Source organism: Haliotis cracherodii, unplaced genomic scaffold (assembly GCF_022045235.1).
Source record: "Haliotis cracherodii isolate W230 unplaced genomic scaffold, xgHalCrac1.p SCAF_4, whole genome shotgun sequence".
Lineage (NCBI taxonomy): Eukaryota > Metazoa > Mollusca > Gastropoda > Lepetellida > Haliotidae > Haliotis > Haliotis cracherodii.
Genome location: NW_027266297.1, coordinates 53,061,802 through 53,085,245, shown reverse-complemented (window position 1 = coordinate 53,085,245; position 23,444 = coordinate 53,061,802). Strand labels below are relative to the sequence as shown.

Below are 23,444 nucleotides of genomic sequence, written 5' to 3'. Positions count from 1 at the left end.
TTTAAAAATAGGGATATCAATAATTCAAAACCTAAACAATTGTCGACGCTACAATACCCTTTGTCATGCAGGCAGTAGTTGACTAAGAATACAAATACTCGCGGTAATAAGCGAGGCGCGCCATTGAAAATATGTGAGAGACAGTCGGTTAACAAATGTGAAGAAGGGGTGAACAATATGTACGCAGAAATTGGGATTGTGTATGCATCCCATGTACTCAGCTGTATTTTCTGTAAAATAAATGTTTATTATACACACGAGAATATGGAGTGGCTAATCAAATATCTAACATTAATATTTATCATACAGGTTTCTCGGCTTGATGAAGCCAACGGATAAAAACGATTGGAAACGAAAAGGACTACTTTCAGTGTTTACAAACAAACATGGTGTCGCCCAGCAATTGTCATTCGGTGATCGAGTCAGAATGAACCATCGGGAATCTGCAGAAACTACTGGGATAATTGTTATCATTATCAAAAGAATAGTCTTATAAACTGAAAATGAGAGACTTAGCTAAGGCATTTTACAGAGTTTGGGTAACTTTGGAGATATAAACTGCGAAACAATTTAGCGAGGACACTAGCCAAGCGAGATTAGTGTCCATGTCTGTGCTTGTAGACCTCTGCAGCTTGACAACCTTTCCCCCAAATATAACAGTTGGACTTGGTCGAAATGTGTCCGAATTGTTACCTTGTTTCGTTTTGTCCCCGTTTGTACATCTGATTGCACTTCGTAACGTTATGACAGGACAGACTCTAAACAAACGCAACGTATCATTGACTACGGTTAGAGTAGCTTCCCTTGGCAATGTTAATAACTTTTCGAGCACAGAATGGAAGAATGACGATGCATTGTGTATGATAAAGAGGTTATCACGCTTGTGTGTTTGGGGTTGGTAAATATCCAATATTAGGGACACACGAGGCTCGCTAAATACAATGTTTATTCCTAATACAGGATATTTACCATCCCGAAACACACTCGCGTGATAACCTCTATTTATGACAAGTCGAAACAAGTAAACAATGTTGCAATCATCAACGCTTCACCACTGGAATGCTGTATGTCGAGAAGACGTACAATCGTTTCAAATGCAGGAATGTTGTTTAAAACGCCAAGCGAAAAACTGATGCAATTATTTGTATTCATAACTACAATATTGTAGAAGTATATGCGGTGTGCGTGACGTCGAAGTTGACTTTTATACCGCTGGAATTACTGAATTATGTTTTGAAGTGATTGATAGTTCTGTCATCGCAATTCTGATATCCCGTTGTACTTGATATGCACTGCAATCAAAACATTTAAAGTGAATATATTGCCAGTGCTTGCATTACTCATGCACTTACGCATACCCCTCGATGGAATTTTCACAAACAAATATTTCAAATAGAACACATTCTACCATGACATTGTAGATCTAATTTGTCTGGTTAATTTTACTAAACGTATATTCGTTAACTAGCGATTATTTGATTTACGGCCGCTTAACATCGCGTTGGAATAATTGGCACACGATGGCCCGGCATGAAGTGTGTTTGTTTGTTTGTTTGTTTGTTGTTAAACGCTGCACTGTTTAACTTGCCCGTTTACAATGTACATCTGAGCAGGTTACTTTAGGTGCATAGTAGGACGTTGTACAAGGTCTGTGATATAACCTTTTGACAGGTTTTATCACAGGACTTGTACAACATCCTACTGTTAGGATAGGCGTCTCTCTTACTTACTGAATGCGATTGGTATTTTTCAATCCGTCACTTTAATGACTCGTGTGCATAATATGGATAGGAACATGCTTTGTTGGTTTGTTGTTTTACGCCGCACTCGGCAATATTCCACCTAGTCTGTAAACAATCGAGTCTGGACCAGACAATACAGAGACTGACATCATGATCATCGACCCACGCAATTGGGATACGATGACATGTATCAACCAAATCAGCGAGCCTGACTACCCGACCACCCCATCATCGCCTCTTACGACAGGCATGGGTTGCTGAAGACCAGTTCTAACCCGGATCTTCACGGGTCCGGCATAAAGTAAACAAACATGTCACCTGATCTACTTGGACTATTGACAGATTTTTCAGTCGGTAACATGAATGACATTGATACTTGTAAAATATATACAAAGAATTGCGAGCGACAACGTCATAAATCCCTCTCAAATACCACAAAAACGACCCGACGTCCACTGTATGGTAATTGAAAACTGAAATCGCGATGTTAGGCTAACCTGCAGAATGCTGATCAAAATACGACCTAAATTGGAAGTAGCACTTTCAAGGTCACTGTCACATCAGGTATTTCATCTTCCATTTGTAATTAGGAGTTAAACATACCGCGCTAAACTTAACATTTGAAACACGACTCGTGAAAATATCTCCTTTGGCCCCGTCACTCAATTAGAGATAGAGGATATTTCATGTGTCCAGTGAAAAATCATGTTCCTCTCACCGAGTGACGGAGGGAAAGGAGATATTTTCACGAGTGGCGCAGCACACAGGGACGGGTCACTACCCCTTGTATTTGCGACTGAACAAATCGTTAAAAATATATGTAAACCAAGGTAACACAAATATTTTGGGTTGCGAAAATTCTGTATCATACAAGTAGATATGATTTTATACAAAATCAACTTTAACAAAACACATTCTTGAAAGCTTCGAGACTGCTGTTGGAAGCGAAAGAATACACGCTGGTCAAGTTAGAAAAATGGCGCTTTGCGAAACGAACGGTCTCGATTGACGGGTTAAGTGAGACATTTACAGTTTCAAGAGAATATCAAACGCCATGAAGGGATATTAACTCCATAAATGACCATTTGTCATTATTTTGCCTTGTCAATGTGGAACTAACGTAAAATTGAAGTCGACAGTTTGGGAGTGCGTTGGTGGGTGGGGGTGGGATGGGGGGTGGGGGATTGTAGTGATAAAGCCCAACATTCTGTTCTTTTAATCGAAACTTTCTATACTATGAACGAATATCAGTGGTAATATTCTGTTACATTTTTGTGGTACCGATTTCAACGTTACTTATTAATTGGGCATCTAAACGTATTTGGTTTCAACTGGCCATAGGGCACTTTCAGGAGTTTTATAGATCATTCTTCTAAATTATCACAAAATCCGAAATATGTCTTCAGAACATTTTGGATGGCAATCAGTCAATGTCCCAGAAAAGGAACCGTTGTGGTTATCAAAATCGATAGCCGTGTAGGAACTTTGTAGATAAACATAACTAAAAAAACAACTTGAATGTATTGTCCTGAGCCATAGAATATGCTCACCACGGACAAGACGTATACTGGATTACAATGGCTTACAGTTAAGCATTGCGGAGTTATGCCCTTTTTTGTCTTTGTACATATGGACATCTCCCTCGTGTTTTGACGTCATAGTGGAAACTTTATTTTCGCCACCTAAAACGAGAACGTTTTCGTATACATCATCGTACAATTCTAATATATCTGTCATGACGTTGTTCGGATATTAGACAGTATTTTGTTCGTTTACATAAATCTGTCAAATAAAAATAAAACAATTCGTCGCACTGTACTTTATCTATGTACGATCAAATGTTAATGGCTACATATTTTAGAGGCTTTATCATCAGCAAAACAGAAACCTGGACAACATTTAACACTTCAAACCAAACTTTCATTTTTTCATCATGGGGTCAAAACTTCAGTAATATACAACTCGGTTAAATTGCAAAGTCAGAGGTTGACCCAGTACCGCGCGACCGCAATTCTCGCACAGCGTTGATATTTCAAAACTATGCTTCTGAACATGTAACTCGGCAACCAGGGCCCTGTTCAACAAAGCGATCTTAGCGCTAAGATGATCGTAACTCCCATACTTTAACACAGGCCTACGGTAGTCGTAGGGGTAAGATCGCTTTGTGGAACAGGGCACAGGATTTTAGCGATAATGTAGTGAATCACAAGCTTTTTGTCAGAGATCTCGCGAGACCCGAGATGTATGCAACTCGCTGCCGTGGGAATGCCGAGTGTACAACTTAAGTTAGTTCAACTAATTGTATACAACTAGTTGTACCGTGTGAATGTCCCTTTACATCTACTAATGTTTGTTCTCGGGCGCGTTGCAAGCCACGAAACGCTTAGGGAAAGCAAATTCATCGCTCAACCCGGGGCCTGCAACAGTTCGAAGCGCTTGCGCACTCTTCCAAAATGGCGGCGCAACTAGCGCTTGGTTGCCTTGACGTAATGAAGAAAGTAATAGAAGAGGTTCGATGCCGTGCTGATGGAATTTATGACTACTTTGAAGATGTAGAGCAGGCTGAGGATGATGGGGTCTTCGCTGCCTTTGCTGATTTCCTCGTTGATCCAGTCAAGAATTTCTTGTTCCGCTGTCAAAGCAAGCTGCCATTTTGGTTTGAGAACGAAGCGACCTCAGCCAGCGATTGTTTCGCTTGCAAGCGGCTGAAAGTTAGCGCACTGTTGTAAGGCGAATCGCTGTACATCGCTTGCAAGCGATTGGCGCTTTGCAACGCACCCCTAGTGTCGTTTGATGACGTTATTGAATACTTTACATCTGTTGGATGACGTCATCGAATACTTTGCTTTGACGTCACAAGTGTTGGATGACGTCACATCATCAACGTTATATAGGAGGGGTTGCATTGGCATTTCCGACATGTTTATCTGTCGGTTGGTTCGTGAATCAACAAAGGAAATTCGAGGTGAGTTCGCTGCAATTGTACATGTTTTACTCATGTTGGTACCAGCTAGGTAGCAGTATGCCGGATATCTTCCGCCTTTTTGGAAAGGGATGTGCGCGAGCTCCTTCATCAGTAACGGTTTCTTTTTTTAGCCGACTCACTAAATTAACAAGGGTGTTTGTGTCTTCCACACAAGTCCTTGCAAAATGAACTTTCGAAGGTAAATGTCATGGCCTACCTTTAGAGTACAGTACCACAATCTTTTCAAACACGTGCCAATACCCTATGGCGTAATTTGTATTATTACCCACGTGGTGAAGATACAGGTGGTAAGATACTAAATCCGTACGTCACACGTGTGTCGTACAAGGTTGACCTTGTTTTATTCGTTTTGATTGGATAACCGTGACCTCTGTCACACCGGGACTACTTTTTTCATTCATAAAAAATCGCGAGACGTCATTCATTTTGCGATTACAAGGCAGAACTGAAGAAATTCATGAGCACGAGAGATATTTACAAACACTTTATTAAACCAAACAAGATAGTCACACGCATCAAATTCGGTTTGCATTCTATATAAGTTATGCATTGAGCTCCTACAGACGTATAATCGAGCTAGATCTATAAATCGATTTACAATGTACGACTGCCAATCGAGCGCGTCCCTTGAGCGTGACGCACCCGACCATTTTCGCAACTTTCAATTTGATGTAGCGTAAAAGGATAAGCGTGGTGAAATGAAGTCTGTTTAAACTATCTGGACAGATATTTAGACTTACTTGGGATGATCCGGTTGTGCCATCGGTGTCCCCTTTGAAGCGTATGTTGTGGCGCTGTTTCGGGAAGTGTTGTTCATGAATGAACGAACACAGCACGACCAGATAACTTAAAGTTCACAGTTCCGATACAAATCATTCGAAAAATTCGCGAGTTCGATGTCTGACGTCTGACGCCTGGAGCCGTTTTCAGTTCGCGCCATATCGGCTCATTCCTCACCACTCGGTATCTTGTAGATTACCGAATGGGACGAGTTTGCCAAATGACATAGGGATCATCCGTAAGTGTCCGAAGACTAAAGTCACGAGACACCATGCCTTCCCGTAACCCCTCGTTAGTGTCCATCACCTATTCGACCCTTTTCGTTCAGTTCCGTAACGTCGTAGGCATGACTAGGTAAATTTGCACTTAGTTTCACCATGTGGACGTAGCTCAGTCGGTTAGCTGTCGGGCTAACAATCGGGAGTTCGCGTCAGACGGATTCTCACGAAAACTGGTTGCTTGTGACCTACGGCAGAGATCGTCCTCACGAGAAGTTGTGGTACTTTATTCTAAAGGTGCTCCAATGTCATTTCAGTACCCCGAGTTAATGTAACATATAATGTTAATGTCCCCGCTCGCTATTATCGAACTTCTACTTTCGTGTATTTGTTTTATGGTAAGATCTGATTTTCCCTGTTTTATTATTTACTTTGATATTCTATTTCGTCGTTTAATTAAATCATACAAATGCAAATGGAATAATTTTTTTCTGCATATCTTGAGCGTTATTCCACCTTTTTTCCAGTAGTCACGCTGTCGAGTGCCGCTTTTTAAGAATCATCCAACAAGCATGGTCGACAGGTATCCGGTATAATGTAAGTGTACCTTGGTATCGTATTTCAGTCCACTCCTTTCCATTTTCATGAGGACATTATCAAATTCATTTCATGGGTCTGTATGTGTGTCTATCCATTTTAGCTGTAATACTTGGGTGCGTTACAAAGCGCGAATCGCTTGCAAGCGATGGACAGCGATTTACCTTACAACAGTAAGCCGCTTGCAAGCGAAACAATCGCTGGCAGAGGTCGCTTCGTTCTCAAACCAAAATGGCGGCTGACTTTGACAGCGAACAAAAAATGCTTGACTGGATCAACGATTCTTGCTGTGCAAACCAGCAGGGGTAGCAGTTTAATATCAGGATTAGCGTCTAAAGGTAAAAGTAAAGTTTAGAATCATTAACATTTCCACACAGCCTGTTGCTTGTTTTGTGATTTCATGGAAGCAAAATATTTTCAATTCACTTTGCAGAGTTGCGACCCTTAGGCCTACCATGATCCTACGAGGAGCACCTTTAGAATACAGTACCCCAACACAACAAATTACGCCACAGGGTATTGCACCTGTTTGAAAAGTTTGTGGTACTGTATTCTAAAGATGTTCTTAAAATAAAATGGCCTGATCAGCCGATCTACACAAAATATAATTTCGAGAAACACAGGCCGTGACTGGCGCAACTCCTAAGATGACTGACTTTATAACATTGCTATAAATGTTTCATGGCCGCGAGGATACTGAGTCTGAAAAGTTAGCAGCAAACCGGAGTTTTATGCGCTCTGAGACGCCCAAAGAGAATTGGGTAGCCATCATGCCCCATGCACATATGTGTTTGTTCGTGCGTGCGTGCGTGCGTGCGTGCGTGCGTGCGTGCGTGCGTGCGTGCGTGTGTGTGTGTGTGTGTGTATGTGTGTACTAACTCCGAACCGAGTCCTTGTTTTTCGGATGCTCTACCACTAGACCAAGGAGGTGGTTTTGTGTAGTAGAATATCATAATTATTATGCAAAAAAATCTGCAAATTATTGAATACTGTAAGGGTTATACTCGCGATCTCGCATTCTCGCGATGCGATCTCGACCATTATACACGAGCTAAATATGCCCAAAATACGAGATCGCGAGAACGCGAGATTTGACCAATCGCGATCTCGCATTCTCGTGTTTTTTGGTACATAGTATGCTTGATTAATACAGGGGGGGCGAGGTGAAGTAGTGCTTACATATACTGACTCCGAGCCGACCAGTCCTTGTTTTATCCCCCTTAATGACTAGCGCCATTGAATATTACAGCAACACTATGTAGAATGCATGAATATTACAGCGACACTACATTTTCTGAATTTGTCCTTTGTATTGCTGATGGCCGACAAGATTGTACCCTGTTTCATAAATGTATGCAATAAATGCATGTAAAAGAATTCGATTAGATCACGTAAAGCAGAGGACATTTACAGACTAGTGGTCTCCATCTATCAAGTCCGAGTCGTTGATAGTGATAACAGCCACAGAGCAAATGAGATTTATATCATCGGTGTTGTTGACCAATTGTGACCATGTATGACATTACTTACATTGACGTACAACCATAGCAGCATGGAATACCTAATTATATTGTGGCTCTATTATTATGCTAATTGGATATGTACAGATGTGTAGTAATCAATTGCTGGTTATATTGTATAGCTTTAATTTCTAATATAAAATCAACCTGAAGAAAACGTGATGCGTCAGCTGCCAACTGTAAGCGCATGTTGATGCTTGCTGTGGGACTGACAATGATGACTCTTGGACATTCAGGGGAGGGACATTGTCAATGTAGCTTTGTACATTTCATAAAGAAACAGTTACAGTTAAAGAATCTAATGCTAATTTTATTAGCCTGCAGTCTACAATACTCCTGATTGCTTGGTGCATGCAGAGTGCAGTCTACAATACTCCTGATTGCTTGGTACATGCAGCGTGCAATCTACAATACTCGTGATTGCTTGGTGCATGCAGAGTGCAGTCTGCAGTCTGCAATACTCCTGATTGCTTGGTACATGCAGCGTGCAATCTACAATTCTCCTGATTGATTGGTGCATGCAGCGTGCAGTCTACAATACTCCTGATTGCTTGGTGCATGCAGAGTGCAGTCTACAATACTCCTGATTGCTTGGTGCATGCAGCGTGCAGTCTACAATACTCCTGATTGCTTGGTGCATGCAGCGTGCAGTCTACAATACTCCTGATTGCTTGGTGCATGCAGAGTGCAGTCTACAATACTCCTGATTGCTTGGTACATGCAGCGTGCAGTCTACAATACTCCTGATTGCGTGGTGCATGCAGCGTGCAATCTACAATACTCCTGATTGCTTGGTGCATGCAGAGTGCAGTCTACAATACTCCTGATTGCTTGGTGCATGCAGCGTGCAGTCTACAATACTCCTGATTGCTTGGTGCATGCAGCGTGCAGTCTACAATACTCCTGATTGCTTGGTGCATGCAGAGTGCAGTCTACAATACTCCTGATTGCTTGGTGCATGCAGAGTGCAGTCTACAATACTCCTGATTGCTTGGTGCATGCAGCGTGCAGTCTACAATACTCCTGATTGCGTGGTGCATGCAGAGTGCAGTCTACAATACTCCTGATTGCGTGGTGCATGCAGAGTGCAGTCTACAATACTCCTGATTGCTTGGTGCATGCAGCGTGCAGTCTACAATACTCCTGATTGCTTGGTGCATGCAGCGTGCAGTCTACAATACTCCTGATTGCGTGGTGCATGCAGAGTGCAGTCTACAATACTCCTGATTGCTTGGTGCATGCAGAGTGCAGTCTACAATACTCCTGATTGCTTGGTGCATGCAGAGTGCAGTCTACAATACTCCTGATTGCTTGGTGCATGCAGAGTGCAGTCTACAATACTCCTGATTGCTTGGTGCATGCAGAGTGCAGTCTACAATACTCCTGATTGCTTGGTGCATGCAGAGTGCAGTCTACAATACTCCTGATTGCTTGGTGCATGCAGAGTGCAGTCTACAATAGTCTTGATTGCTTGGTGCATGCAGAGTGCAATCTACAATACTCCTGATTGCTTGGTGCATGCAGAGTGCAGTCTACAATACTCCTGATTGCTTGGTGCATGCAGCGTGCAGTCTACAATACTCCTGATTGCTTGGTGCATGCAGCGTGCAGTCTACAATACTCCTGATTGCTTGGTGCATGCAGCGTGCAGTCTACAATACTCCTGATTGCTTGGTGCATGCATAGTGCAGTCTTCAATACTCCTGATTGCTTGGTACATGCAGCGTGCAGTCTACAATACTCCTGATTGCGTGGTGCATGCAGAGTGCAGTCTACAATACTCCTGATTGCTTGGTGCATGCAGCGTGCAATCTACAATACTCCTGATTGCGTGGTGCAAGCAGCGTGCAGTCTACAATACTCCTGATTGCGTGGTGCATGCAGCGTGCAGTCTACAATACTCCTGATTGCTTGGTGCATGCAGAGTGCAGTCTACAATACTCCTGATTGCTTGGTGCATGCAGAGTGCAGTCTACAATACTCCTGATTGCTTGGTGCATGCAGAGTGCAGTCTACAATACTCCTGATTGCTTGGTGCATGCAGCGTGCAGTCTACAATAGTCCTGATTGCGTGGTGCATGTAGAGTGCAGTCTACAATACTCCTGATTGCTTGGTGCATGCAGCGTGCAGTCTACAATACTCCTGATTGCTTGGTGCATGCAGAGTGCAGTCTACAATACTCCTGATTGCTTGGTGCATGCAGCGTGCAGTCTACAATACTCCTGATTGCTTGGTGCATGCAGAGTGCAGTCTACAATACTCCTGATTGCTTGGTGCATGCAGCGTGCAGTCTACAATACTCCTGATTGCTTGGTGCATGCAGAGTGCAGTCTACAATACTCCTGATTGCTTGGTGCATGCAGAGTGCAGTCTACAATACTCCTGATTGCTTGGTGCAAGCAGCGTGCAGTCTACAATACTCCTGATTGCTTGGTGCATGCAGAGTGCAGTCTACAATAGTCTTGATTGCGTGGTGCATGCAGAGTGCTGTCTGCAATACTCCTGATTGCTTGGTGCATGCAGAGTGCAGTCTACAATACTCCTGATTGCGTGGTGCATGCAGCGTGCAGTCTACAATACTCCTGATTGCTTGGTGCATGCAGCGTGCAGTCTGTAGTACACACCTACCCGGGCGGATCAAGGGGGGGATCAAGGGTGTTGCGGGGAGGCGTTGAAGCCCCCACCCCCTTTGAAAATATCACATGATATTATATGCAGTATGTTGGTCACATGCTGCTTTCCCGTCTTTCAAGTGTACCGTTGTCTCCCATTATCATTGAAGTTCGCTCAATGTAGAATTTTCCACTTAAAAAAAATATTTATAAACACGAAAATGGGATGTTCGACTGAATCTATTTTAATCATTGAAGTTTAATTATGTTGTTGTCCTTGAATCTCCAGCATGAATGCTTACATTGGTATCAAGTTAAACGCCATTAGTTCAGTCTTGATTGTCTTCCGACGACGCTTGTACATACTGGTTAGTATACTTAATTTTCGATAAACGACGACTACGGGCTTTACTTTTTATAAGAAATAACAACCTTATGTTCAGTCACTTTAGGGATGTTAATAAAATGTACAAGCTTTAAAAATATTTACCCATATTTAAATAATGATGACTCCGTGAATAAAATTCGACCTCGGCAATGTTGGACTCGTCCTTTGTTGTAAACTTGGGAGTTAAGTTTGGTATTTCCTGAATATTCTCACAACCCTCAGGCGATAATCTATACCTTTTCTCCCAGTACCGATTGCCATAATTCGCCTTATCTTGGATGCGGCCGTCCGGCCTTTGCATTCACCTGCGTTGCCCAACTCCATCTTTGGGGGAACAACTCACTTGTAGAGAATGGGTTGGTGACATGGCAATCACGTATACAGAGGGAATGGGCTGAATACACGGTAATAACACATGTACTTGATATACTGGACTTGCGTCTCCTGGACTTCAGTAAAAGTTAAACACTGAGTGTTGCATTTACATTTACAGTTAGAGAATTCATATTTCTATCAGGTTAAATAAAAAACGTTTTGACAACAACATTTATCTTAAATGAAATATAAATTCCCTACAGTTCGAGGGGACTGTGTTATGTACATGCTGTAACTTCTTTCTGTGAATGTAAGTGGAGAAGACGCGTTGCTCCAGTTCTGGGTTGTTGTCAGGACACAACAACCGACTGTTTTCTCTACTAATGCAAAACACATATGCGTGTCATTCCGTGCTACGCATGCATATCACAAGTGAGTTTCCACTGCAGCGACATTTCTGTGGCTATGTAGGCGCTGGCTGCCCCGCGGTGTGGGGAGCAAGGAAACCTTTACACGGTGAGTGTCGGGGGGACATGGCACACTTTGACAGATGCATGTCGGCTAGTTGGGAACTATCATACACTCACACCAAACATGCATACCCTACAAGACCCACTGTCTTGTGGCGTGCAGCTGCAGTTCTTCATGACATGTATTATGTATTTTTACACATGGATGTGCAAAGGTGGATATCAAAGGTGAAGGACAAGTGGAAACTTCCCATTTTGCTCTATGTAATAGGTATATCTAATTTCAGCTTATTGTAAGTATGCACAATGCCTTGTGTACATTGTTTGAGAATAACCTGACCCAACCATATTTACGTTTTTGAAGGTAAGGTAATTGTTTTAGTTTGAAATATCTGTTGTGTAACTGTCTAATTGTTGGAGCTTCTTAAGTGACTGACTATAATGACCGGTTTGTTCTGCGAGCAAATATAAGTCACAAGAACATTGTCATCTGATAATCCACAAGTGTGCGTTCACAAAACCTTTTTACTACGCTACATTCATGGGTCGGTAGCGGTGTAGGTAATGTACAACTTAATGTTATGCCAGACGCAAGTCCATTGCTGCCCCTACGAACTCCAGGCATTGCTGTTTTTTCAGTGAAATCCACACATTTTTAGTTGGGTAAAATTGAGTTTTTGTTGAAAAATATATATACAGTTTAACAGACGTTGTAAGTATGCCTGTCTAACAGCCCGACCACCTGTATGCGATCTGTCTAACCGCCCGACAACCTGTATGCGATCTGTCTAACCGCCCAACAACATGTATGCGATCTGTCTAACCGCCAGACCACCTGTATGCGATCTGTCTAACCGCCCGACAGCCTGTATGCGATCTGTCTAACTGCCCGACCACCTGTATGCGATCTGTCTAACCGCCCGACAACCTGTATGCGATCTGTCTAACCGCCCGACAACATGTATGCGATCTGTCTAACCGCCAGACCACCTGTATGCGATCTGTCTAACCGCCCGACAGCCTGTATGCGATCTGTCTAACCGCACGACAGCCTGTATGCGATCTGTCTAACCGCCCGACAACATGTATGCGGTCTGTCTGACCGCCCGACAACCTATATGCGATCTGTCTAACCGCCCGACAACCTGTATGAAGCTTATCAACAGAATGTATGACGCCATGTGTACTGGTACTATCGCTAACAACGAAGCTCATCAATGGAATGGAGCCAATGCACCTTGTATGACGTCATGTGTACGGGGAATATCGCTGAAAATGAAGATTATCAACAGAATGGAGACTATGCACCATGTATGACGTCACATGTACTGGGAATATCGCTGGGAATGAAGCTTATCAAAAGAATATATGACGTCATGTGTACGGGGAATATCGCTGAAAATGAAGATTATCAACAGAATGGAGACTATGCACCATGTATGACGTCAAGGGTACTGGTGCAATCGCTGACAATGAAGTTTTCAACATAATGGAACCTATGCACAATGTATGACGTCATGTGTACTTGGAATATCGCTGACAATGAAGCTTATCAACAGAATGGAGCCAATGCACCATGTATGACGTCATGTGTACTGGGAATATCGCTGAGAATGAAGATTATCAACAGAATCGAGACTATGCACCATGTATGACGTCATGTGTACTGGGAATATCGCTGGGAATGAAGCTTTTCAACAGAATGTATGACGTCATGTGTTCGGGGAATATCGCTGAGAACGAAGCTTATCAATAGAATGATTCAACATAATGGAGCCTTTGCATCATGTATGACGTCATGTGTACTGGGAATATCGCTGGCAATGCAGCTTATCAAAATAATGTATGACGTCATGTGTCCGGGGAATATCGCTGACAACGAAGCTTATCAACAGAATGGAGACCATGCACCATGTATGACGTTAGATGTAGTGGTACTATCGCTGACAACGAAGCTTATCAACAGAATGGAGCCAATGCACCATGTATGACGTCATGTGTACTGGGAATATCGCTGACAACGAAGCTTATGTTTCAGTTATTAATTTTGTCAAACTCACCTCAAAACAGATTTGACAGTCTGGCTCACCGATGATTGACAGACTAACTTAGGATCAGTGTATGCACTGAAACGTTGATGACTCAGAAAGGCCATAGCTGCATTATGCTGATACCTGCAATATGATATTAATTGTAGTGAACGCATCACTGTGTTATTGATAGTCACTGTGTTGTAGAATTATATTTCAAATTTAATTGATGGTTGGTTTTATATTGTGACATTGTGCAATGGCAAAGTCTCGATAATAAGAACGGATGTAGGACACAAATGTTGGCAAACTCCCATCTTTACTGTATGACAGCAGCTGATGTTGATAATCTGTCAGTTAGATAAAAACGTCAAATTTCAACCAAAAGAATGGGTGTCAGTGGCTCCTTGCCAAATGCCCTGCTTAACAGACTGACTCAACAACTGATACATAATCTTAATTGTGTACCAATAGTAAAATAATAAGTCAAGACAATGCCAAACATTTCACGACCTTCTCTTCAAAGGTAATACATTTAATAGATAAACCTATTGTGTTTTAAACTTTGATGTAGTCCCACTGTAGAGTAGATACCTCTTATTGTAATTTGGAACCGAGCGCTTCAGCTAGTTAGTTAGTTAGCAATTACCCCCAGTAAATAATAAAAATCAAATTAAACGCCTCTCCACCCCGAACTTGGATGTTGCAGACCTGGACCTCCATCACAGTTACTCACACTTCAAACCTGTCAATATGGCTGCCAATGTTTACATTTTTCGTGCATCAACACAGGTTTACGAAGCAAGATGACAACACCGATCTATGATGTACTTCAACACTAACCTGTAGATGTTGAAGGGAATGAGCCTGCTGGTACAATGTGATTACCAATGGAACTCGAGTATGACTGAACAGCCGCTGTTATCGCTTTTACGGCTGCAGACAAGCCAGCTAATTTGACACGAGGAATCTGCATGATTTGACCTGTCAATTTGAAGTTTTCACGGATTCGCGCCAGCGTATGATTGAACATCGTGGTGACTATTGTGGCAGAAACTGTTGTTCGTGTATGATTTTCTTAATTGTGCTTGTTCTGAAATGAATCTCATCAAGTTTGCTAAGTTGCTATGATCAAGTGTGCTTTGACTTCAGTGATGTCGGGACATTGTTTTCTCCTTTCGAAGGGAGCTAGAGAATCTGGGAGTGTTTTCAGATGAACTTTAAAATCCTCTCGTGTCAAATCTTTGCGGCACCTTGACTGCGGAACGCGCGCGCATGAACGCACGCACGCACGCACGCACGCACGCACGCACGCACGCACGCACGCACGCACGCACACACACTCATCCGAATACCTTGGCTGACATGGAGATTGGAGAATGCACTCTGGAACCTATCAGGGCACGTTGATCTTGTCTGTCTGTATTACTACGCCACATACATCTACACGCAAGACAGACATTTGGATAATTACTCATCAAAGGATACCATGTACTCTGTGAACACTTCAACTCTCCATCTACAGTGTATGCCGTTAGGATGTATTTATACGTACTTCTATGCGTAAATAACACATCTCATTTGGAGGAGTTTACTCGTATCGAAACGTGTATTTTATGACACGAATAAATTTGATGCATGAAGCGGACATTAACTGTGCTGTGTTAATGTTGGTTGAATGATAGATGCATTGTGTCTCACTGTCAACTACGTGCATAGAAGTTCTAACTGTAAATCAAGATATATTTACATGAACGTATGATAATAGAACCCTCATATTTCCTTTATCAAAAAAAAAAAGGCTAACGATCGAGTGCATTTAACATGATTAGAAACGCCTCTAGGTTTCAAGAGGCTTTGTGGATTATATGAAATATTCGTACATATTCATCCAGGTCAGAGATATAGTTGCAAGACAGATGATACACGTTTATACATGTATTACATTGAAGTAGTAAATCATCTAGCTGTGATAGTTTCAGGCCATATCACGACGAGCCAGCTGGCGTGATTCACCAAGCAGTTTTACCGCAAGCTTGAACCATATGTCAAGGACGCTGGAGGTAATATAAGTTAGATTGTAGTCAGTGTTAACAAGTGGTTGTGTTCATTGAGTCGTGTTAACACTGTGTGTAGTTGCAAAACATTATGTTTCTGTGTATTGGCTTACAATGAAATACGCATTAAACAACATATTTCCCTTTCGAGAGGAAGATACAATGCAGTTGTCTCGCTTTTGTAAGAAGCGTTTATCTTGTATGTTTTTCTGTATCCGTATAATGCTGCATCGTAAAATACGTAGCCCTGATTCATCTTGTCTGTATATTGTTGTATCGTAATATTCGTAGCCAGATTCATCTTGTCTGTATATTGCTGTATCGCAATATACGTAGCCAGATTCATCTTTTCTGTACATTGCTGTATCGTAATATTCGTAACAGGGTTCAACTTGTCTGTATATTGCTGCATGCTAATATACGTAGCCAGATTCGTCTTGTCTGTATATTGCTGTATCGTAATATACGTAGCCAGATTCAAATGATCTGTATATTGCTGTATCGTAATATACGTAGCCAGATTCATCTTGTCTGTATATTGCTGCATCCTAATATGCGTAGCCAGATTCATCGTGTCTGTATATTGCTGCATCGTAATATACGTAGCAAGATTCATCATGTCTGTACATTGCTGTATCATAATATTCGTAGCCAGATTCATCTTGCCTGTATATTGCTGCATTGTAATATACGTAGCCAGATTCATCTTGTCTGTATATTGCTGTATCGTAATATACGTAGCAAGATTCATCTTGTCTGTATTTTGCTGTATCGTAATATACGTAGCCAGATTCATCTTGTCTGTATTTTGCTGTATCGTAATATACGTAGCAAGATTCATCTTGTCTGTATATTGCTGTATCGTAATATACGTAGCCAGATTCATCCTGTCTATATATTGCTGTATCATAATATATGTAGCCAGATTTATCGTGTCTGTATATTGCTGTATCGTAATATACGTAGCAAGAGTTATCTTGTCTGCATATTGCTGTATCGTAATATACGTAGCAAGATTCATCTTGTCTGTATATTGCTGTATCATAATATACGTAGCAAGATTCATCTTGTCTGTACATCTCTGTATGGTAATATTCGTAGCAAGATTCATCTTGTCTGTTTATCGCTGCATCGTATTATATATAGCCAGATTCATCTTGTCTGTATATTGCTGTATCGTAATATACGTAACCAGATTTGGCTTGTCTGTATATTGCAGTATCGTAATATACGTAGCAAGATTCATCTGATCTATACATTTCTGTATCGTAATATTCGTAGCCAGATTCATCTTGTCTGTATATTGCTGCATCGTAATATCCGTAGCAGGTTTCATCTTGTCTGTATATGTCTGTATCGTAATATACTTAGCCAGATACATCGTGTCTGCATATTGCTGTATCGTAATAAACGTAGCAAGATTCATCCTATCTGTATATTGCTGTATCGTAATATACTTAGCCAGATTTATCTTGTTTGCATATTGCTGTATCATAATATCCGTAGCAGGTTTCATCTTGTCTGCATATCGCTGCATCGTAATATACGTAGCCAGATACATCTTGTCTGTATATTGCTGTATCGTAATATACTTAGCCAGATACATCTTGTCTGCATATTGCTGTATCGTAATATACGTAGCCAGATTCATCTTGTCTGTATATTGCTGTATCGTAATATCCGTAGCAGGTTTCATCTTGTCTGTATATCGCTGCATCGTAATATACGTAGCCAGATTCATCTTGTCTGCATATTGCTGTATCGTTATATACGTAGCCAGATTCATCTTGTCAGTTTATTGCTGTATCGTAATATACTTAGCCAGATTTATCTTGTCTGTATATTGCTGTATGGTAATATACGTAGCAAGATTCATCTTGTCTGTATATTGCTGCATCGTAATATTCGTCCCAGATTCATCTTGTCTGTATATTGCTGCATCGTAATATACGTAGCCAGATTCATTCTGTCTGTATATCATTGTAAACGAAATATTCGTAGCCAGGTTCATCTTATTATAGTTGCTTTAACTAAACAATGTAAGTGATGTTTCAGCGTAATAGGGTTTGGATATCTTTATTTCAGTCAGAGAACATGAGTTCTGCTGCTGTCCTCATCATTTGCTCCTGTGTTGTCCATGCTGCACATGCTGTAGATATATGCAGTGATGGCAAGTATGGACAATCATGCTTATCCAACTGTGGACAAAACTGCAATGAGTCCAGATGTTTGTCTGAACCCGGAAGTGGAACATTCAGATGTAGTACTGGGTGTATTGATGGCTGGACGGGGCAAATGTGTCACTGGAAGTGTCGTAAAGGATGTATGTCATGTGATCAGGTTACTGGGGAATGCCGGGAAGACTGTGTCGAAAATTGGTGTGGTGCAAACTGTGATTCCTATTGTGGACCTGGAATAAATGACGGTAAGATGAGTTATTGTAAACTCCAGGTTGAACGATATTTCAGTAATAACACAGCGTGTTGTAACCCGAAACATAGCAGCTACAAGATATATGGACACAACCAGTTTCAGCTCGCTCATCGTCATTCCCAATAAGCTTTCTGCCGTTTCCCGTTCGTCATAGACGACCTTGGCCCTGACATAACCCGCACTGAAATAAAACAGAGATCTGATGTACTATTAATGAAATATGCACGAGCATGTTTCTCTCCAACATCGTCTGCAAAATGAATGGCGCGATTTTTTTTCAGTGCGGGATATGTCAAAGCCAAGGTCGTTTATGTCGATGGGGCACAACAAAAGGCTTATTTCTATCATGTGGTTTGTGTGTCGGGAAAAGAATGGCGATGGGCAGGCAGACAGTTGCCATCGATCGGGCGTGGTATTTGTGTACACATAAACATCGGAAGTAAGCGATACAAATTCTGAGCTGGGACCTTGGCTCAGAATAAAAAAATCACTATATTATGAGCTTCTGAAGACGCTGGCTCACAAAGCACGGCTTCGATTACTTTTATCTCTGTCTCATTATGTAGCTAAATGTATAGGCTTGAAATGAATTCCTGTTAAGTTGTATTGTGGTATTTACAGCATTCGTTGTTGAATTCATCCTTAAACGAACTTCGTTAGTTGTTCTCGTCACATCCCTTTCGTTTTATATAATACTGCCATGGATTAACTGGAATGCTGTTAAAAGCGGCGTTAAACATAACTCACTCACTCAATCACTCAATCACTCACTTTTATATATTACTGACCATGGTGATCTTGTAGATGTTGTAGCTTCTAACGTTTAGCGTTACACGCCCCGGTATTGTGAGCGTCAAGCGGGAGGAAGCCGCACGTGATGCAGGTCGTAGACGTTTACCACATTGGGCGAAGTCCTTCAGTAGGTAGAATGATAAGCTGAAGTAAGTCGTAAATATAATCCATCTGTCATCGCAAATGTAGACTAGAAAACTGAAAAACTCTATCTTTGACGGATTCGGGTGAATACTTTATAACATATAAGGGATGAACCAATTAACATTGAAATTTTCACATTTTAAATCGATGAAGATTTCCTGTTTGAAGGGATTATTATTGTTATTATTATTACTTTAGTCTAATATTTGAAACACGGTTGAACTTGTAAAGTGATCTGATGTTTCCACGACAGCTTTAGACAGAACGGTTCAGACATTTTGTGATACCTTAGCTGTGGAGACCTCGGTCATTGTTGTAATGAAAGAGTTGCCTCAACAGTAAATATTAGCTTCCAAATCGAGGAACAATAAGTCGCCAACGAATTTCATTATTCTTGTTTCTTACGCACTGGAATCACGTGACTTCACTTGGTGAAAGGAGCTCAAGGTTAAACGAGCTCTACCAATGGTTCTGTCTCACCACACAAGCTCAACTGGCTACAGACCTGAAATGATGTCAGGCGAGTTTGTTGTACCAGTCAGTACTCATTCACGCTACTTAAGATACCACCAGTGCGGTTAATCAATCCTCGATATAAGCAACGTAATATGTTCTCCATTTCCCCCCGTGTTCTCGGTCTTCGGGTATTCTATGAATTGTTTGATAGGCATTTCCTAGAAGTTGACGGGTGACAAAGTAGACTTGCCGAGGATTTTTGCCACTTTTATCAACGAGTGTTGATATATTTGATATCAAAAGACACGAGGGTGAGATTTCATTTATCATCCAACATCATTCTTCCAACTTTTTCATTTTGTAAACAGTAATTAGCAGTGTCTTTAGTGAAAAAAGTACTGCTAACAGCTTCAGTAGCAGAGCCATTAGTGATGTCATTTGATTGTGACGTCATGGTAACCAGTGACGTCACAATGGTCTGCAAAGCATTGTGATGTAATTTCATTGCAGCGATATCTACAGTGTAGATATCGCTTGATCTCATCCAAGCAATATCTCCTGTGGGAGCCAGTTTTGGATGATAAATTATGGATAACGACTTCTTTACTGTACTGTAATAGCGACGTTTCGGTATAGATCCTTATGTACCGTTGTCAGTCTTGCTTGGTCTGTACCGAAACGTCGCTAGTACAATACAATAAAGAAAATAAATAAAGTTGTTATCCGTAATGTTCTTTCTCGGGCATTCCAGTGGCCTAAGACTGGACAATTCGTTGTGTAGAGTTGCGTCCATTAATCGTACTAGGATCCGGTGAACGTGGCTTCGAATCCAAGATAATCTTTGATTTGTCAGCACCACACTCAAGCTCGCTGGTTTTACCAAGTCGGAGAACGTTTCGACACAAGGAATCACGTTGAGTTTTCCTCTCACACTGAACTGACGTTTTATAACTAAAATGTAAAACAAAATTAAACCCTTGTCACCTGCACACTGTTCTTACATATCTTCCTCAGGAAGTGCAAAACCAGGCTGCCTAGATGTCCTTTGCCAGAATTGTGTGGAGGGCTTGTACGGTGATGACTGCAGTAAAGCATGCCCCGCTAACTGTGACTCCGGGTGCAGCAGGACGTCTGGAGAGTGTGATCATCAGTGCATCCGTGGCTACCATGGCCCTTCCTGCAGCGCCCCCTGCACGACCACCTGCAAGGAAGGCTGCAATCAGACAGACGCCTCCTGTCTTGGCTGCCAGTGTGGCTGGCACGGGCGTCAGTGTGACATGTCCTGCAGCAACACCTGCCTAAACCACGTGTGCTATCAGGATCCAGGGGAGTGTGCTGTCGCTGTCAAATATTCACTTACCAGTTTTCAGAAGTGTAAACGTATAAAAACAGGTTCTGTGGTCATTGGGAACTGTAGTGTTGGTTGTGAATCTGGATGGAGAGGCGCGAGGTGTGACCAGAAATGCCCATCAGAATGCTACTCCTGTAGCCAGTTCCCAAACGCCGAGCTGTGCACCTTCACCATAGATGTCACGAAAACTCGCACGCATGGATGTAGGTCATTAAAACTCTTGATAATTCTTCAATTTGTTTCTTTGACATAATAATGTATCAAAATCACAGAAATGTTCACAAGTCGACTATGGCAAGTGACTTTATTTCCGGCCAACTAAAACATTCATTAACAAATGCCCTGGCTCCAGTCGACATTTCGATAGCTCGTTTACATCCGATGAGACATGCATTACGGTATTAATTAAAGACGTTAAAGTAACAAGGATTAACAAAACATTCATATAAGCATTGTGTATTCGTTCTTTCCTTCTTTTTATTTCTTCCATCCGTCATCCATTTCAGACGCACCTGAAACATCGGATACATTTAAGATTCGCATCCTCTACGCCTTTCTGCTTGTGATTCCGCCGTTCCTTGTTGTAATGGTGGTGCAGATGATATGCTTAACGTAAGTACTGTGTCGGTCTGTTGTACACAACTGCTATGTGGAGAGTGTTTATATTTGTAGATGTGTATTCAATGAATACACATTCGTCCATTGAAATGAAAATGGTATAAATATGTACATCTTACCACATATTTTACAACCCATCATTTCAAATCAAGAAAACTTGGGGCTTCATCTAAACTAATGTCATGAACATGTAGTGCATCTATTATGAATAATAGATAATTATATTTTGTTTCAGTTATTTGAAATACAGGATCAGATTTTGCAACCGAAAACAATATGAAGTGTGTGAAACAATTAACAGTGAGAAATTCGTCTGAATGCACATCTTCCCCAGCCTTGACATCAAGCGTGCCTTTGATGTAGCCAGACGATGTAGAGGAAGATTCTCATGCATATATTATTTATAGTCAATCAGATCGCTGACTTTTTCCAGTGCGGGGTCATGGTCAAGGTCGTCCACGACGAACGGGGCACGGCAATGGGCCGACCGTACGTAAACTCATTTTACCATCAGGTTTATGTGTCGTGAAAAAGATGACGATGGGCGGGCTGACAGGTGCCATTGATCCAGCGTGTTTGGACGCATGGTGTTTGTGTATACGAGCCAATAGACAGCACCATTCGGTAAGTCGAAAAAACACGAGAGTTTGAGGAGCTTCTGAAGACGCTGGCTCCCAAAATACGACTTCGGATATAAAAAAATTCAGCTATGTTTCATTACGAAGCCAATAAAAGTATTGACAACGTTCCTGTTCCTCGAACAAACTAGATGAATTGACCTCGTTACATTATTTTCGTTTTGTGACCACGTATCTTGGAGCTCCTACTTTTTGCGTTACAAGCCCCTTTGGATGTATTGGTGGAAATTAGCCTGCTGGCATACACATTGCCAACGGAACCAAACTGAAATATTTTTTAACTGTTCCTATATTCCTATAGACTACCTAAGGCATTCCCGAAGCCAACCTGTTATTCTAACGACCTTACATATCTTTATGATCAATAACATGACATATCAGTTCACTCGACTCCTCACATATATTCGTATTTCCTGTCTTCCATAACATAAGGAAATACCGCGACTCCATTGCTGCCAGGAATATGATCCTGGAAGCGGAATATGCCGAGGAACCAATATGAAACAAAAATGCGATTCATGAGTGAAGTTAATTGATTTAAAAATACTTGCCACGATATCCGTTCGACTATCAGAACGTACACTGCAATGTTGTCTTGTATTTTCACGAAGTGTACTTTTGTGTACGATTGTCCATGGCCATGTTTACATCTGCAGCTTCTCCCCATATTTCTTTGTCGTTATCTTTTTTTATATTGACCATATATGAATTGCGGAATAAAAAACGTCAACCACATTTGTGTTATTTTATACTGTTAATATATTGAGTGCAGTCTTTCATTTTTATCACGCCATGGCACGCCAAAGTGATGAAGGTCTTACACGTTTACCACTTTGATGAATTCCGGGTATAGATAGTACTGACAAGCCAAGAAACATAATCAGGGAGTGTCTGGGATTTGAACCCACGATCATAGGTGTCTAACACTGCGCAACGGATTATGATGTCGTGTACTATATTGAACCAATGGACCAAAAACCGATTCTGGAGAATTACCTAGGCTCGATTGTACAAAACAACCTTATAGTCTATTAGCGCTACAATTATTGTAAAGCCTTATATAAAGATCGCGACTTTAAGCTTCGCCTACAATATATTACCTTTTTTCCTCCATAAAGAAGATTACACACAAAAAAAATTAATAGATGAACATTTAAGAGAACAACATATTATTTTGCATTAAATGGTTATGCCGATATATTGAGTTTGTTGAACACCATTTTAAACATTGGCTTGATATATTTTACACACACTCATTAGCATCTTGATCACATAGTCTGTAATCATAGTGAGTCC

General features: G+C 41.4%; 1 protein-coding gene across 1 annotated transcript; it reads left to right on the top strand.

The window, feature by feature from the left end:
• Nucleotides 1–11,593: 11,593 nt before the first annotated feature.
• Nucleotides 11,594–22,841, top strand: LOC139479892 (scavenger receptor class F member 2-like). The gene is made up of 6 exons (XM_071262811.1): nucleotides 11,594–11,675; nucleotides 15,642–15,722; nucleotides 17,802–18,141; nucleotides 20,556–21,095; nucleotides 21,399–21,504; nucleotides 21,746–22,841. Exons 2-6 carry the CDS (start codon nucleotides 15,705–15,707, stop codon nucleotides 21,825–21,827), a joined length of 1,086 nt encoding a protein of 361 aa, XP_071118912.1. The 5' UTR covers nucleotides 11,594–11,675; nucleotides 15,642–15,704; the 3' UTR covers nucleotides 21,828–22,841.
• The last annotated feature ends 603 nt before the right edge of the window (nucleotides 22,842–23,444 follow it).

Bases quoted from the DNA above. Each gene is read 5' to 3' on its own strand.
- LOC139479892 (XM_071262811.1), top strand. The intron at 18,142-20,555 runs GTAAGATGAGTT...TATCTTCCTCAG, and splicing joins TGGACCTGGAATAAATGACG to GAAGTGCAAAACCAGGCTGC. The intron at 21,505-21,745 runs GTAAGTACTGTG...ATTTTGTTTCAG, and splicing joins GTGCAGATGATATGCTTAAC to TTATTTGAAATACAGGATCA.